Source organism: Coregonus lavaretus, assembly GCF_964263955.1.
Source record: "Coregonus lavaretus genome assembly, chromosome: 11".
NCBI lineage: Eukaryota > Metazoa > Chordata > Actinopteri > Salmoniformes > Salmonidae > Coregonus > Coregonus lavaretus.
The window spans coordinates 10,904,551-10,922,118 of record NC_139998.1 but is presented as its reverse complement, the minus strand read 5'-3'; the positions used below and the strand labels follow the sequence as shown (position 1 = coordinate 10,922,118).

General features: G+C 43.1%; 1 protein-coding gene across 1 annotated transcript in view; it reads right to left on the bottom strand.

The window, feature by feature from the left end:
- LOC311137210 (hepatocyte growth factor receptor-like) overlaps window positions 1–7,926 on the bottom strand; it is a 99,432-nt gene extending 91,506 nt beyond the window's left edge. Inside the window, exons 1-2 of the mRNA XM_084171570.1 lie at window positions 7,686–7,926; window positions 4,183–5,425 (exon numbers count right to left, since the gene is read on the bottom strand). Of these exons, the coding sequence (XP_084027696.1) occupies window positions 4,183–5,424 (1,242 nt within the window). The 5' untranslated portion in view covers window position 5,425; window positions 7,686–7,926. The remainder of the gene's footprint in view (window positions 1–4,182; window positions 5,426–7,685) is intronic.
- Between the last annotated feature and the right edge of the window lie 9,642 nt (window positions 7,927–17,568).

Below are 17,568 nucleotides of genomic sequence, written 5' to 3'. Positions count from 1 at the left end.
TTCCAAGTCCTTACCATCTCTCACTCCCTTCCATTACCATTACCCAACAAAATGTTTTGTTTTACTAATAACATTGTCAAGCCAAAATCTGCTGTCTAATCCAATCAATAGTTTTAAGAGGCTCTTTGAACTTTGTGTGTATAAGTCTATTGAGGGGACAAGTTATTAGTCTTTCATTAGTATTCTAAATGATTTGTGTTTCTGGTAACTAACAAACGGCCCCCATGAGACCCATAATAAGCCTGCAGTGAGAGAGGCAATGAGCAGCTACTGAAAAGAGACTGGCTCTAGCCTATAGCACATGAACAAGATGACAGAGACACCATTATATCATTTATCATATCTGGCTCCCTACACTACTAGGGCACGTCCTAAATGGCACCCTATGCCGTACATAGTCCACTACTTTTGACCAGAGCCCTATGGGCCCATAGCCAGGAGTTAAGAGGATTGGTGGAGTTGACAACCACCACTTACATCATCAAACATGCTCTTACATCGGCTCACTTCTCCAACCCTCCTTTAAGTTCCTATTCCAGGTCAACTACAGGAGTTGGGTTGACCAGATTATAAAAATAATGTAAATTGCGCTAAACATGCCTCTTTCATACGTTTACAACTTTTTACTGTTTTATGGCCTGGATTATCTGGTTCTCTTACTATGCGATAAGAGAGAGGGCCTACTTGCCATATGCCACTGAATATGACCCATACATTCATTAGACAACCACTGGAATGACATCCTTCTTCAGGCTTTTAAAACAAAAACAGGGCAAGAGATTGGGACAGTTGGTCAGTTATTGTACGTTCAAACTCATTACTTCCAAGTTCTTTACTGCCTTTCCTGAGTAAAAAAAATGTGGTGCTTTAAAGTTTAAATGACTTGTTGTTTTGACTCGAAAGCACAAAGGAATATGTTTTAATGACTGTTAAAGTCATCCATAAAAAGAGAAACCCTGATAGCATTTACCTGTCGCGTAACGTTAAAAGCTCTTTTGGCTGAAGTAAATCAACACAACATTTGATAATCGACTAGATGGATTCAACTGTATGACATTGTCTGAAGCAGATACAGCCACAAAACCAAAATATTTGAAATAGCAGATTTTAGTGCGACTAGCCTCTATATAGCTCTCTCAGCATGATGCATGTTTGAGAGTGTTCAGAGTCGGTGAAAGAGAACAGGAGAGACCGTACACCACTAAACCCAAAACAATAATAATGGGCTTTCTGACACGCAACAGCTGCCAAGAAAGATGATGTAGGCTATAAAAACCTAGCCTACTTCTGACTGTGGAATTATTAAAAGGTGTTACACATTATTACACATTATACATGTAGAGGCCCCTGCACCTCAAGGCATCTGATGTCACTCTCTTGTCTGTCAAGTAGTGTATTTAGTCAAGGAAAAATATACTCTGAGAAGATTGTGCACATGCCATCATGTTGTGTGCATAAATAATAGACCTATGGCTTTCAATCATTTTTAAGGAATCATTAATCATTCCAATGAGACATATACTGTATACTGAACAAAAATATAAAACGCAACATGTAAAGTGTTGGTCCCATGTTTCATGAGCTGAAATAAAATATCCCAGAAATGTCCCATACGCACAAAAAGCTTATTTCTCTCAAATGTTGTGCACAAATTTGATTATTTCCCTGTTAGTGATCATTTTTCCTTTGCCAAGATAATCCATCCACCTGACAGGTGTGGCATATCAAGAAGCTGATTAAACAGCATGATCATTACACAGGTGCACCTTGTGCTGGGGACAATAAAAGGCCACTCTAAAATGTGAAGTTTTGTCACACAACACAATGCCACAGATGTCTCAAGTTTTTAGGGAGTGTGCAATTGGCATGCTGACTGCAGGAATGTTCACCAGAGCTGTTGCCAGATAATATAATGTTCATTTCTCTACCATAAGCCGCCTCCAACTTCATTTTTGAGAATTTGGCAGTAAGTCCAATTGGCCTCACAACCGTAGACCACGTGTAACCACGCCAGCCCAGGACCTGCACATTCAGCTTCTTCACCTGCAGGATTGTCTGAGACCAGCTACCCGGACAGCTGATGAAACTGTGGGTCTGCTCAACCGAAGAATTTCTGCACAAACTTGTCAGAAACCGTTTCAGGGAAGCTCCTCTGCATGCTCGTCGTCCTCACCAGGGTCTTGACCTGACTGCAGTTTGGCGTCATAAACGACATCAGTGGGCAAATGCTCACCTTCGATGGCCACTTGCATGCTGGAGAAGTGTGCTCTTCACGGATGAATCCTGGTTTCAACTGTACCGGGCAGATGGCGTTGTGTGGGCGAGCAGTTTGCTGATGTCATCGTTGTGAACAGAGTGCCCCATGGTGGCGGAGGGGTTATGGTATGGGCAGGCATAAGCTACGGACAACGAACACAATTGCATTTTATCGATGGCAATTTAAATGCACAGAGATACCGTGACGAGATCCTAAGGCCCATTGTCTTGCCATTCATCTGCCGCCATCACCTTATGTTTTAGCATGATAATGCACGGCCCCATGTCACAAGGATATGTCCACAATTCCTGGAAGCTGAAAATGTCCCAGTTCTTCCATTGCCTGCATACTCACCAGACATGTCACCCGTTGAGAATGTTTGAGATTCTCTGGATCGACGTGTACGACAGCGTGTTCCACTTCCCGACAATATTCAGCAACTTCGCACAGCCATTGAAGAGGAGTGGGACAACGTTCCACAGGCCACAATCAACAGCCTGATCAACTCTATGCTAAGGAGATGTGTCACGCTGCATGAGGCAAATGGTGGTCACACCAGATACTGACTGGTTTGCTGATCCACGCCCCTACTTTTTTTAAAGGTATCTGTGACCAATCTGTATTCACAGTCATGTGAAATCCATAGATTAGGGCCAAATTTATTTATTTCAATTTACTGATTTCCTTATATGAACTGTAATTCAGTCAAATTTTTTAAATGGATGCATGTTGCGTTTATATATTTTCTTCCAGTGTAGAATAGAATAAATATATAACTTTAGAAGTAGCTTGATTTGTACTGTTTTTGATTGACTTAATGCTATATCTAGACTAACACAGTTTTCCCTTTCCCACAGATGGAGTCAGATGTAGGTGGGCATGTAGAGGGAGAGCAGAGAGATAACATTGACCCTCACCAGTCCAGAGTTCTGATTCTCTATTTTAAGACACTTGGGGGTATCACAGAAAAATAGATACAATCCTTGTGATGGAGAGAATGGAGAGGAAATGGGGGAACCTCATGCAAAACTATTTTCGAGAGAGATCGAGATTCTCATTAGATGCCTCTGCTCTGACGTGTATAGGGATGGGATCATCTTCCTCCCAGCAGCTGCTGAGTCCCTGTTATTCTACCACAGATTCATCACGGCTCGCTAAGAGTCAGAAATGCATTCTATGATTCCATTTCCCCCCTCTGCATTCTTCCCTGCAGCCCCCTCCCCTGCTCTCGTCCCTCTGTATCTCTACTGTAGCTACATAATCGTTAAAACCTATTAACATCCTTATTCGGTGGGAGTGCACCTGAGTTATATACTGACGTAACGTTACATGGTAACCAGACTTATATGTTAAGTGATGATTAAGTCAGACCTACCTGGGTTCAAATACTACTTGAAATCTTTAGAATATACTGTACATTGAGTGTTTGCTTTAGCAATGATTCTAAATTGTATTTGAACCCAGGTATTGATGAAGTCAAGGGAGGGTTCTTAGTGCTGCTACATATATTGACAGGACTATTGACAGGACCTCTGGAGAGGTCGTCAGCAGTTAAACGCATGCCACTTTTGATCAGATGATTTAACTGATTGATCCCATCAATGATGATGGTTGGATGGAGAAGACAGAGAAGAGAAGAGGCATGAGGCCAGTGAGGCCAGACAGTTGACTCCCTCCCATAATGATTTATCATTGATACAGTCTTGAATTTACTGAATTATCGTGCTTCGCTAACTCTCCTTAATCCATGCTTAATTCATGTCAACTACATACCATATTTACTGCAATAGCTAATTCTCTAACGCTAACATCTCGAAAATAATAACCTAATAACCATAATACCCTTGAAGAGTACTCTCACTACATCTACAGTGCAGTCTATTCTATAACATAACTTTTATAGTAAATTGTTGTTCAGTTCTTACCCCGTTGTAGCAGCGCTTCTCCTCAGAGCCGGTGAAGTGGTATGGCTGCTTGGTGTGGCACTTCTGGATGAAGTCCTTGAAGAAGTTGTTGACATCTGCCAGTGAGATGACGCAGACGGCCGAGCTTGTACTGGGTTCCGGGGAGTCTGGCTTGGACCGGGCAAAGGTAGCGAACAGCACGTCCTCTCCTTCCTTCAGCCCCATCTCCTGCCTCAGCTCGCGGCCCGCCTTGGCCACATGGGCTGCCTGGAGGACATTAAATACCTCGATGCTGGCCGAGCGCCGCCGCCTCCTCCTCTCTGTCAGGATGCACTCAAATGGCATCTCCACATAGCGCCGCAGCTCCGGGTCCGTGCCGCACATGCGGACAATACGGGTGTGGTAGACCTGCGAGCTGGGGCCCTCGCGCTGTACGGTGAGGAAGTAGGCGTGGTATCCGCTCTGGAAGGAATAGACATACTGGAGGTGGTGGTTGCCGCGGAGGGCCGGGGCCAGATTCATGTAGGACTGGTCGGAGAAGTAGCGGAAGCCATCTTGGGTTTCTTTCATCTGACGCACTGAGATGGTGTGGTGTTGTGGCTGCTGGGCCTGGGGGCTAGAGATCATCCGGGATGGGCCTCCAGGGATCTCAGAGTTTCCTACGAAGAATCGCACCACGCCTCCGCTCTCCACGTTGAGCACACGGGACCCCAGGGGGCTAGTCACGCAGTCGGGGCAGCCCTGCCGTCCTCCATTATCTGTCTTGGGTGAATACATGCACTGTACCTCCCCATCCACCTTGTTTCTCTCCTCCAGCAGGTGGCGACGGCAGACACCGGCGTCCGCTGAGCCGCAACTGAACAGCTCATCGTCATAGTAAAGCTCTACCAGCAGGGCCATGTTATAGTTGTCCACCACAGCATTGGTCTTGCCACAGGCTCCATCCTGACAACTAGGACCACACCGCCTTCTGACACCGCCTTCAGACACAGGCCCGGTCCGGTACTCCGACAGCTTGGTCAGGTTCTCTGACAGCGCGTAGATCCGGTTCACGGCACCAATGTAGACGGTCCCCTCGAAGGTCACCAGGTTCTGAATGGCGGAGTTGGCCTCAAAGTTGGGCAGGTCATAGGTCACAGAGAGGTTGAGCTTGGAGTTCTCAGCTGGTTCATTACATTGACCCATCACCATGGACCCAGAGAAACACAGAGCCCAGCGGATGATCACGATGTGAGCGGCATCCAACCAGCAGATATTCTTCATCCTGTTCCAAAAAAAAGTTTAAAAATGAGTTAAAAAATTAGGAATTACTTATTCAGAACATTCACTAACACAAAGAAAACACCATCCATTTTTTAAATGTCTGCCTCGATTGCTCTCACTTGATCAGACAGAGCTGTGTGGAGAAAAAGGAGCATTCTCTTGCTAAAAATAGGGACCATTAAAAAAACAAGAGAGAGGGACACAATTGCTTGTCAGCTCACCACACAAATTGAACAGTGTGTTGGGGTTTAAATCCATGGTTTACTCACTCCACCACAGCAGTGAAAACACTGTTGCTGAATGCTGATATGATTTGGGAGCATTATAGAGCCCCACTTCAATATCAAACACATCAGCACTTCTACTATGACTCGTTATTATTGTGAACAAGCCAATCAGTGACACTCATGAGGGACTGGAGTACTGCTGCTGATGTGCTGACCGAGGGACAATAAAGTTGTAAGCTATTGAAGTAGCGTGCTGCTGTGCTGACCGAGCACCACCAAACACTACTGAGCACCGCTTCTGTGATTCCAAATTCCATCCACAGCGCGACCCAACATGGTGAATCATGGTGGAGTCGTGGACACAGCAGCCCTCCCTCTCTGCAGGGCGATGCAACCAACCAACCACGGAGCTAAGTTTAGACAATGTCTCCAAGGGAGTGGTAGATAGAACTCAATTAAAACAACGCAGGGGGACTGTGAGTGGTGCGCTGTATAAAATGATAAATTGTTGGTGCAGGCCACTTAAATGGCAATCCACTGGGGAATGCTTTTAGGGTCTGTCAGAGTGTCAGAGAAAGAGGGAGTGTGGAAGAGAGAGAGAGAGAGAGAGAGAGAGAGAGAGAGAGAGAGAGAGAGAGAGAGAGAGAGAGAGAGATTTTAGATCCCATGCATCAAATCATTTGCCAGTATGATCCATATCAGGACGATCTGAGATGGTGGTTCAGCACATTTTTTACAAGTCGTGGGAAGGCAACATAAACTGCAGAACAGAACCTCTCAGCTTTCACTTAATATCCTCAAGAGTATTCTTTTTATTTAACAATAGCTTATCTTGTCAATTCTCAGAAAACCTAATAAATGTAACAGGTATAGGAAGTTATGTAGTTGATATTTTCAGACAATTGATCCATCTCATTATCATATAAAATGGTTGATTCCCCAGTCATCATGCAGACATAATGGGCTATGGAAATTATGTTTCTATTATATAATGAATGATACAGTATGTGCTTAATTACAGCAAACAAGTTATTGATTAACCCTCTGGGATTTCTTTAGGATATTAACTGCCCTAAAACATAGAATTGTTACAAGCTTGTAAAAAATTAAACAATAATAACGTTTTATTGTCACATACACCAGATAGGTGCAGTGAAATATGTTGTTTTACATGGTCAGCTATAGTAGTACAGCTGCCCTGGAGCAAATTAAAATCTAAATAAATCAGGGGAGAGCAAAATGCAATTAACATGGACCATCACCAGTCCAGAGTGGATGGGAGCCAAAGTTGCAGGTGTGCATTCTGGTCAAGTGACTAGTTTGTTTTTTACTTAAAAGTATGAGTAAGAGTGAGGAACAAAAACACATTTTCTTGACTCCACATTCTACCACGCACCTGCTCCAGTCCCGATACAATTCATCCCCTATAGGAGGTGTTATTGCAAGGAACAATGACTTATCCTAAGTAAATACAGCTTTGAGAAACAGAATCTTTGAGGATATATTGTGATTTAAAGAGAGGGAAATGACTCATGGGAGAAATTGCTCTGTGAGGGAAACACGCGGAACTTTCTGTGAGACTATTCTGGAGATTTTGGTTAGTGTATGCTATAAATTCTTACCATATACTGCATGTATTGCAAAACTTACGCTATTTGGACAATCTTATCTTCTTTAATCAATAATTCAGTATTCAGTATTCAGTAATGGCCATTGTGCGCAATTGTTTTGCATGGAATAATCGGACATTTGTAGGTCTGACTATGCTCTTCAAGAGGTGATGATATTCCTACCAAATAGTTAACATTTATTTAACAATCCCTTGAAAACGGCACGCAGTTGTCAATGGTTTTAGCGGAGCTGTGGGTCTCCTTGCCCCAAAGAAGGTCAATCGAACGCTCTACACCTTATTGCGACGTTTTATTGAAAACGACCTATAGAGCATTGACCATCGTTTCGTGGATGAGTCATAGGCTACACGCTCATTCAAAGTAAAGCAAACATAAATAATATAACGGCAAAAATATAACTTACCTGTCAGTTAGGCAAATATCTCAGTTATGTTTGGGTTTCTTCTTTCAAATCATAGTAGCCTACAAAACTCAGGATTCCTCACTCATGCATCAACTTTTGACGGCTAAAGAACAAATTAATGCGCAAAAGATTTGTTGACTTTGAATACTCAGTCAGACCTTTTCCCTTTCTTTTCACAAAGAACACAACTGTTTTCCCGTTTCTCAGACACAGTTCGACTCTTTCTGAATCCGGTTCACAAGCTGCGGACCTGTGTGACTCAGGAGTTGGATGTGTAGGTCACACACACTGGCATTCAAACCCCCTGCGTATTTTTGTCCCCGTTAGTGCACAGCGCTCCTCCTCTCGACTACTTTAATGCGGGAGGTCGGAAGGCGAAAGGGAGTAGACTCAGGTGAGTTTACCGGTTTCATCGAACTTTTCTTAGTATTGTTCAGTCTTTAGCTTAGTCCCCACAGTGTATGTTAATTAATAATTATCTTTGTCATAACAAGTCAATAAAATTACCTATAACTCGCTATAGAAGCACATTTCCTTTACACTAGAAAGATTATTCAACATTCCACCTGACTTTCCCCAAGAAAGACCACTGACTCAGTCTATTCTCAATGATTGGTTGTCAAGTTAAAAAGGCTCCCTTAGCCATACATAAAGAGGTAGGTTCTGGCAACAGCTCTGGTGGACATTCCTGCAGTCAGCCTGCCAATTGCAAACGCCTTCAAAACTTGAGACATCTGTAGCATTGTGTTGTGTGACAAAACTGCACATTTTAGAGTGGCCTTTTATTGTCCCCAGCACAAGGTGCACCTGTGTAATGATCATGCTGTTTAATCAGCTCATTGATATGCCACACCTGTCAGGTGGATGGATTATCTTGGCAAATGAGAAATGCTCACTAACAGGGATGTAAAGAAATGTGTGCACAACATTTGAGAGAAATATGCTTTTGTGTGTATGGAACTTTTCTGGGATCTTTTATTTCGGCTCATGAAACATGGGACCAACACTTTACATGTTGTGTTTATATTTTTGTTCAGTATATATACACACAGTACACATATTTTTTAAAGTGACTGGAATTGCACAATAAAGTTGGGGACTTATTTCCATTGTTGTCCCTACTTTGTTTTACATAAATAGATTTACGATTACAGAGATACAGACACATTACAGAGATACAGACACATTACATAGATACAGACCCATTACAGAGATACAGACACATTACATAGATACAGACCCATTACATAGATACAGACCCATTACATAGATACAGACACATTACATAGATACAGACACATTACAGAGATACAGACCCATTACAGAGATACAGACCCATTACATAGATACAGACACATTACATAGATACAGACACATTACACATATACAGACACATTACAGAGATACAGACACATTACAGAGATACAGACAAAAAAAGGTTATACTGTTCACACAGCCAGCTTTTGACATTCTTTAAAAAAATGGCTTTGAGTTGCTGTGGTAGTTTGTTCCACTCAACAGCGCCGGTAAATAAACATGTGTTCTTACCAGATAGACTCTTATGTTTAAAACAGTGAATATTAGAGTCTCTGGCTCTGATAGTATGCTGGTGGACATCTTTAACAAATGAAAAATAGTTGGATAGGTATCTGGGGGCTGAGTCCGTGATAATTCTGTGGACCAGACTAAGTTGAGTTATTACTACTATTTTATCACAGAGCTTTTGCACCATTTTTCAAATGACATTTTCACTGCAGCCTAGAGTAGAAATTTGTACTCACTAGAAAACAATAATGCAATTATTCATCGAATTGTGGTGTTGTAGGCTAGTCTAGGTAGGATAATTGTATTGTCCCTAAACAAGGTCAATAGGGGCGCTTTTTGAGCTGAGTGTCTCATGTTTTCACTGTTCTTTCATGCGCAATGATGCACCTGGCCTCTTCGCTGCCTATCAGCCAGTCCTATTTGTTCTTGTGGATTCATATTGAAAATTGATGCAGTTTTGAATGATTTTATGTGTGGTATGATTGCTAGTTAGCCTATTGCAGATCTGTACAAACTATCCACCTACCACTATTGTCACTATGAATGGTGGATAGAGGGAAGAATAGACAGTTAGACTGGTATACTATATTGACCTGTGGTATAGTTAGCACATGGAAAAGCATAGTGTATAAGGGAAGTACCAAAACACCTTTATATTGGGGAGGCACATTCAAGCAGATGAGGAAATGTGGCTAGGATGGAAGAAATTATACAGTAAAACCTGCAGAAGAATGAATTCAAACCAGGGATAAAACACACTACCCTCCCCTGTGCCCAATAAAACACCACACAACCCTCCCCTATTTTGGACTCCCCACCACCCCAGTACATTTTGAACTGGTCCTAACCCAGCTGAGTGTGTCACCTATGAATCACAGTGGACAGCACAATAATCCCTTTTTCCCACTTCCTGAAACCAGGCTATTGGAGTGAAAGGGAGTTGGAAATCAAGATAATAGTGTATAGTTTGAGAGCATAAAGTGAATAGGCACGCTGGTGTTTTGATTAGTCGGTAGGAGACTATTCACTTTCTACAGTGACTGCGATGTAATTTTTGACTTCTGAGGGAGGTAGACTTCTTTGAGATTGTTGAGTGAGGTGGAACAAGTGACAACAGTAAGTGAGAACAAGTAACATAAGTGCCCTTCATAGACTTCATTCTAGTGATTGGTGAATGTTACATGTGAATCAGGTGCCATGTGTTTGGGCGATGTACACCCTTACCATAGTAACCCACTTGGCAGCAGTGGTTGTATTAATCTGCCACAAGAGCCATTATCTGGTTGTAGCTTATTTGAGAGTGTTCTGTTCAAGTGCACATACATCATGCTAATGTATCTGTGAGTCAAAGCTCTATCCTTATTCTGTCAACAACAGTTACGTAGTGTAGAAAATCCTCGTCTACTACTCCTCCTTTGTTGGTTTTATGGTGCATGTCTCATGTCTGTTTGCTGTGTTTTACAGTACCTCAGGGTATGTACAGTATGTCTGATGCAGTAATCAAGGGGTGTGTCTGCTCTGACAGGTGTGTGTGTGTGTGTGTGTGTGTGTGTGTGTGTGTGTGTGTGTGTGTGTGTGTGTGTGTGTGTGTGTGTGTGTGTGTGTGTGTGTGCATGAAGGGTGGAGGTGGTGGCTTGTGGCTCCTGTTGCAATGGTGGACTCCAACTGGGGCACTTTTCCTGAACAGCAACTGAGGAGGAAAAGTTCAGTTGGGTGGTGGTCGGTGTGGTCAACGTCACATCTTCACACTGTAATCACTGTGTTGTTGGTATGTGGAAAACTCACGGTGTGACACACACTACAAGAATGATCTTCATCCACTACTACACCACAGGTCTGATAAACAAAGATATTTGTAGTGCCGTCCATGTTTGTATAGCCATCCTGTATGTATAGCAATGATCCGATTTCCACAGATTTTAAGGGTATGACATAAACATTTTACGTTCAGTGAACATAATGTGTCCCAAATGTAATCCTGACCAGTGTAGGCTTGACTGTTCCATGAATGTTCTATAACTGTTGTTGCCATCTAGTGGAGAAGAGTTTGAACAACCAGGCACTGTTTCCTCCTGGAATATGAACAGAGATTGGGGCAGTCAGAATAAACAGAATCTAATGAACGACAAGCAGAAAATGAGAAAGGCAAAACAAAATCATGGGAAGAAATAAGCAGAGAGAGAGAGTGACTTATTTGACTGAATCCTCTGAGCCACCATGGCCCTCCATCTCACTCTTTTCTGAGGACTTTACCTCACAGAGATCCCCACCGTCAAGAGGAAGAGAGTGGACCAGTAATAATCCTCATCTCCTCAATCTTAATCTAGCAGTCACAAAGTCATCCATCAGCGGTAACTAACTAAGTCCAGTAGATATACTGTATTTATCACCTGGCAGGTTAATAGAAACCTGAGGTAACTGCTGACCAGGGAGATCTATCCTCAATTCTGCTACTGTAAACTCTGATTGATGATTGACCCATTAGTGGCCCTGACCCTGCTGCGGCCTGAGCTGGGCTGGGGGGGGATCGCTCCATAAGTTGATCACTGTAACAGACAGACAGAGAGACAGTGATTTAGTGATCCCCTCTCCTCTCAATCAATCAGCCACTAACCACATATCCTCAATGACTTGGATGGAGATGGAGGCCTGTAGGCCAGTGATCGATAATAATAAAGCACCTTGGCAATAAAAACACAATGTTTGGTTGGTAACAACAAGAGAGACATAAATGTGTCATATCACAAGATGGAGGTCAGAGGAAGAGTACATTGTGTCAAGATGAGTGAGGGTCAGGTGGATGTACTCTGTCTCAGAGACAGTCTGTTTGTAGCGTCATAAGCGTGGTCGTAATAAAATAGGAAATCAAAAGACTGTGAGATAACTGCATCTGTGAGTGAAAAAGTGTAAATCAATAAGACTCTGGCACCCTCTAATCTCTCCTTGTGTGGCCATCATCTGATGAAATCTCATTGTCGTTGTTCATATTTGCGGCACAGCGTCTGTAATAATAAAAGTAATATGAAACAAAATGGTATCATCTGTGGAATATTGGAAACATGAACTGAATCCAAATTCAGAAAGGCATACTATAACATTTAGCTGTGGCTAGATAAATCCTCACTTAGCGTTACAATAAAACCTTCTCATAAACCATTCTCGAATTTGTTTCAGGGGGAGCAATAGATCCAGATTCCCATTGTCAAAACAACCGTCCCAAAATAAAACATTTACTACAATATGTTGAATTTGACGTTTTTCTCTAGGGAAATGTTTACAGGTTTTCTTGAAGAGCTCTTAAAAATCCAGTTGGCTTGTTTACCCGAGGAAACGGATACAAAACAAGTCACGCTCAAGTGGAGCCAAGTTCTTCAGACTCAGAGCTGCTCTAGTACTATTCTACTGGCTCACTCGCCCATCTGGGAGAAGTCAGGTTATGGTTCGGATTACAGGGCGGCTAGAGGGGACTGGGCACCACCGTAACAATTCAGGACCTGCCTGCCATGAGAATTTTAATATTTGTACCCCCCTTCTCGTAAGAAATGACTATGGTATGGAACATCTTCCTCCTTCCTGTCTGGCTTCTCTCCCCAAGCTGTGGATTAACAACATGTATTTTATAGAGAGGAGGACTGTTCTGTTTAATGGATGACAAATCAAGACGTACAATTAAACATGTGGACATCAGTACTTCTCTGAATTTATATCTTTTTTGACTCATTTTCCACCAGGCAGTAAAATTGTGTTGTCAAAAAGACAACAACAAAGCAGTCAAAACTGGAAAGCTTACAGACAGATAGCTATGAGAGAGGATGACTGGTGGTGTGAAGAGGAGAAACCCGGTGTGCTACAGGGAACATCTGTAAGGGGTGTAGTTCATAGACACTGGGGCTGGAGGAGATGGCCCACTGCCAGTCTTCCTGTGTGATGTCAGTGTCATTACCATCATCACTATTCATGGTGGATCAAGCCAAGATTTCTAGACTGGATTGTTCCCCCAAAAAGCATGGGTCCAAGACCTGTTCTCCCTGACCCATTTTAGAGGTGGAGAAGAGAGGAAGAGAAAAAGAGAGAGAAAAAGAGAGAGAATAAAATGGAAACAGGTCTATTTCACATTACCATCATTGGATGAATCAAATCAAATCAAATCAAATTGTATTTGTCACGTGTCGAATACAACAGGTTCACCTTACAGTGAAATGCTTACTTACAAGCCCTTAACCAACAATGCCGTTTTAAGAAAAATAGGTGTTAAGTAAAAAATTGTTAAGAAAAATAGAAAAATAACAAATAATTAAAAAGCAGCAGTAAAATAACAGTAGCGAGGCTATATACAGGGGGTACCGGTACAGAGTCAATGTGCGGGGCACAGGTTAGTCGAGGTAATTGAGGTAATATGTACATGTAGGTAGAGCTAAAGTGACTATGCATAGATAATAAACAGAGAGTAGCAGCAGCATAAAAAGAGGATCTGAGGACCCATGCCAAATCTTGTCAAGTCTCCTGAGGGCGAATAGGCTTTGTCGTGCCCTCTTCACCACTGTTTTGGTGTGTTTGGACCATGATTGTTTGTTGGTGATGTGGACACCAAGGAACTTGAAGCTCTCAACCTGCTCCACTACAGCCCCGTTGATGAGAATGGGGGCGTGCTCGGTCCTCCTTTTCCTGTAGTCCACAATCATCTCCTTTGTCTTGATCACGTTGAGGGAGAGGTTGTTATCCTGGTACCACACGGCCAGGTCTCTGACCTCCTCCCTATAGGCTGTCTCATCATTGTCGGTGATCAGACCTAACACTGTTGTGTCATCGGCAAACTTAATGGTGGTGTTGGAGTCGTGCTTGGCCAAGCAGTCATGGGTGAACAGGGAGTACAGGAGGGGACTGAGCACGCACCCCTGAGGGGCCCCCGTGTTGAGGATCAGTGTGGCAGATGTGTTGTTATCTACCCTTATCACCTGGGGTTGGCCCGTGAGGAAGTCCAGGATCCAGTTGCAGAGGGAGGTGTTTAGTCCCAGGGTCCTTAGCTTAGTGATGAGCTTTGAGAGCACTATGGTGTTGAACGCTGAGCTTTAGTCAATGAATATCATTCTCACGTACAGTGAGGGAAAAAAGTATTTGATCCCCTGCTGATTTTGTAAGTTTGCCCACTGACAAAGACATGATCAGTCTATAATTTTAATGGTAGGTTTATTTGAACAGTGAGAGACAGAATAACAACAAAAAAATCCAGAAAAACGCATGTCAAAAATGTTATAAATTGATTTGTATTTTAATGAGGGAAATAAGTATTTGACCCCTCTGCAAAACATGACTTAGTACTTGCTGGCAAAACCCTTTTTGGCAATCACAGAGGTCAGATGTTTCTTGTAGTTGGCCACCAGGTTTGCACACATCTCAGGAGAGATTTTGTCCCACTCCTCTTTGCAGATCTTCTCCAAGTCATTAAGGTTTCGAGGCTGACATTTGGCAACTCGAACCTTCAGCTCCCTCCACAGATTTTCTATGGGATTAAGGTCTGGAGACTGGCTAGGTCACTCCAGGACCTTAATGTGCTTCTTCTTGAGCCACTCCCTTGTTGCCTTGGCCGTGTGTTTTGGGTCATTGTCATGCTGGAATACCCATCCACGACCCATTTTCAATGCCCTGGCTGAGGGAAGGAGGTTCTCACCCAAGATTTGACGGTACATGGCGCCGTCCATCGTCCCTTTGATGCGGTGAAGTTGTCCTGTCCCCTTAGCAGAAAAACACCCCCAAAGCATAATGTTTCCACCTCCATGTTTGACGGTGGGGATGGTGTTCTTGGGGTCATAGGCAGCATTCCTCCTCCTCCAAACACGGCGAGTTGAGTTGATGCCAAAGAGCTCGATTTTGGTCTCATCTGACCACAACACTTTCACCCAGTTCTCCTCTGAATCATTCAGATGTTCATTGGCAAACTTCAGACGGGCCTGTATATGTGCTTTCTTGAGCAGGGGGACCTTGCGGGCACTGCAGGATTTCAGTCCTTCATGGCGTAGTGTGTTACCAATTGTTTTCTTGCTGACTATGGTCCCAGCTGCCTTGAGATCATTGACAAGATCCTCCGTGTAGTTCTGGGCTGATTCCTCACCGTTCTCATGATCATTGCAACTCCACGAGGTGAGATGTTGCATGGAGCCCCAGGCCGAGGGAGATTGAGAGGTCTTTTGGTTTCTTCCATTTGCGAATAATCGCACCAACTGTTGTCACCTTCTCACCAAGCTGCTTGGCGATGGTCTTGTAGCCCATTCCAGCTTTGTGTAGGTCTACAATCTTGTCCCTGACATCCTTGGAGAGCTCTTTGGTCTTGGCCATGGTGGAGAGTTTGGAATCTGATTGATTGATTGCTTCTGTGGACAGGTGTCTTTTATACAGGTAACAAGCTGAGATTAGGAGCACCCCCTCCTTCCCTTTAAGAGTGTGCTCCTAATCTCAGCTCGTTACCTGTATAAAAGACACCTGAGAGGGGGTCAAATACTTATTTCCCTCATTAAAATGCTAATCAATTTATAACATTTATGACATTGGTTTTTCTTGATTTATTTGTTGTTATTCTGTCTCTCACTGTTCAAATAAACCTACCATTAAAATTATAGACTGATCATTTCTTTGTCAGTGGGCAAACATACAAAATCAGCAGGGGATCAAATACTTTTTTCCCTCACTGTAGGTGTTACTTTTGTCCAGGTGGGAAAGGGCAGTGTGGAGTGCAATAGAGATTGCATCATCTGTGGATCTGTTGGGGCGGTGTGCAAATTGGAGTGGGTCTAGGGTTTCTGGGATAATGGTGTTGATGTGAGCCATGACCAGCCTTTCAAAGCACTTCATAGCTACAGACGTGAGTGCCACGGGTCGGTAGTAATTTAGGCAGGTTACCTTAGTGTTCTTGGGCACAAGGACTATGGTGGTCTGCTTGAAACATGTTGGTATTACAGACTCAGTCAGGGACAGGTTGATTCCCAGGGAGAAGGAAGGACATCTCCAAGGCACCAACTTCTTGTCTTGTTCAATGAAATGAGGATGTATCAAGTCATTTGTTTCGGAAATGGAATATGTCATTGATTTGAGTGGATTTACTCAGAAACCATTTGTAGCCAAGGAGAGATGTGTGTACTCTATGCAGGGTTAATCTGTAATCACCTGATGGCGCCACTGTACTGTTTCATTAGTAGGCTACATGACCAATCGTCTAAACAGTCACTCCAACAGAAAAAAAGTGTTTAACATCACATTTTCTTAACTTTATCCAAACTCTAGTACTAGATGTCTGATTCTCTCTGTTTGCCGGAGGGCTGTGGCGTGAGGACTGTTGATCATTGTGGCAAGGTAACACTGATGTCTTTGTGTTCTGTCATCCTCCTTTTATGTCTGCTTTGGGCTCGCTGTGTGAAGCTCTGGATGGAAATTTCTTCCTCACTACTGTAACCTACCTGCTGCTGGGAATGTGGGACTGAGGGAAGCCTTCTCCACCTCTCCACCGCTCTAGTAGTAGTTTTCTGGGTTGTGTATTCATTAGGTCACACCATAGCAAGGCGTAAAAAAAAACGTTTTGCAATGGAAAAGGAAAATGAGCATTTCTTATTGGACAAGTTCAAGTACAGTGAGGGAAAAAAGTATTTGATCCCCTGCTGATTTTGTACGTTTGTCCACTGATAAAGAAATGATCAGTCTATAATTTTAATGGTAGGTTTATTTGAACAGTGAGAGACAGAATAACAACAACAAAATCCAGAAAAACACATGTAAAAAATGTTATAAATTGATTTGCATTTGAATGAGTGAAATAAGTATTTGACCCCCTCTCAATCAGAAAGATTTCTGGCTCCCAGGTGTCTTTTATACAGGTAACGAGCTGAGATTAGGAGCACACTCTTAAAGGGAGTGCTCCTAATCTCAGCTTGTTACCTGTATAAAAGACACCTGTCCAGAGAAGCAATCAATCAATCCGATTCCAAACTCTCTACCATGGCCAAGACCAGAGAGGTCTCCAAGGATATCAGGGACAAGATTGTAGACCTACACAAGGCTGGAATGGGCTACAAGACCATCGCCAAGCAGCTTGGTGAGAAGGTGACAACAGTTGGTGCGATTATTCGCAAATGGAAGAAACACAAAAGAACTGTCAATCTCCCTCGGCCTGGGGCTCCATGCAAGATCTCACCTCGTGGAGTTGCAATGATCATGAGAACGGTGAGGAATTAGCCCAGAACTACACGGGAGGATATTGTCAATGATCTCAAGGCAGCTGGGACCATAGTCACCAAGAAAACAATTGGTAACACACTACGCCGTGAAGGACTGAAATCCTGCAGCACCCGCA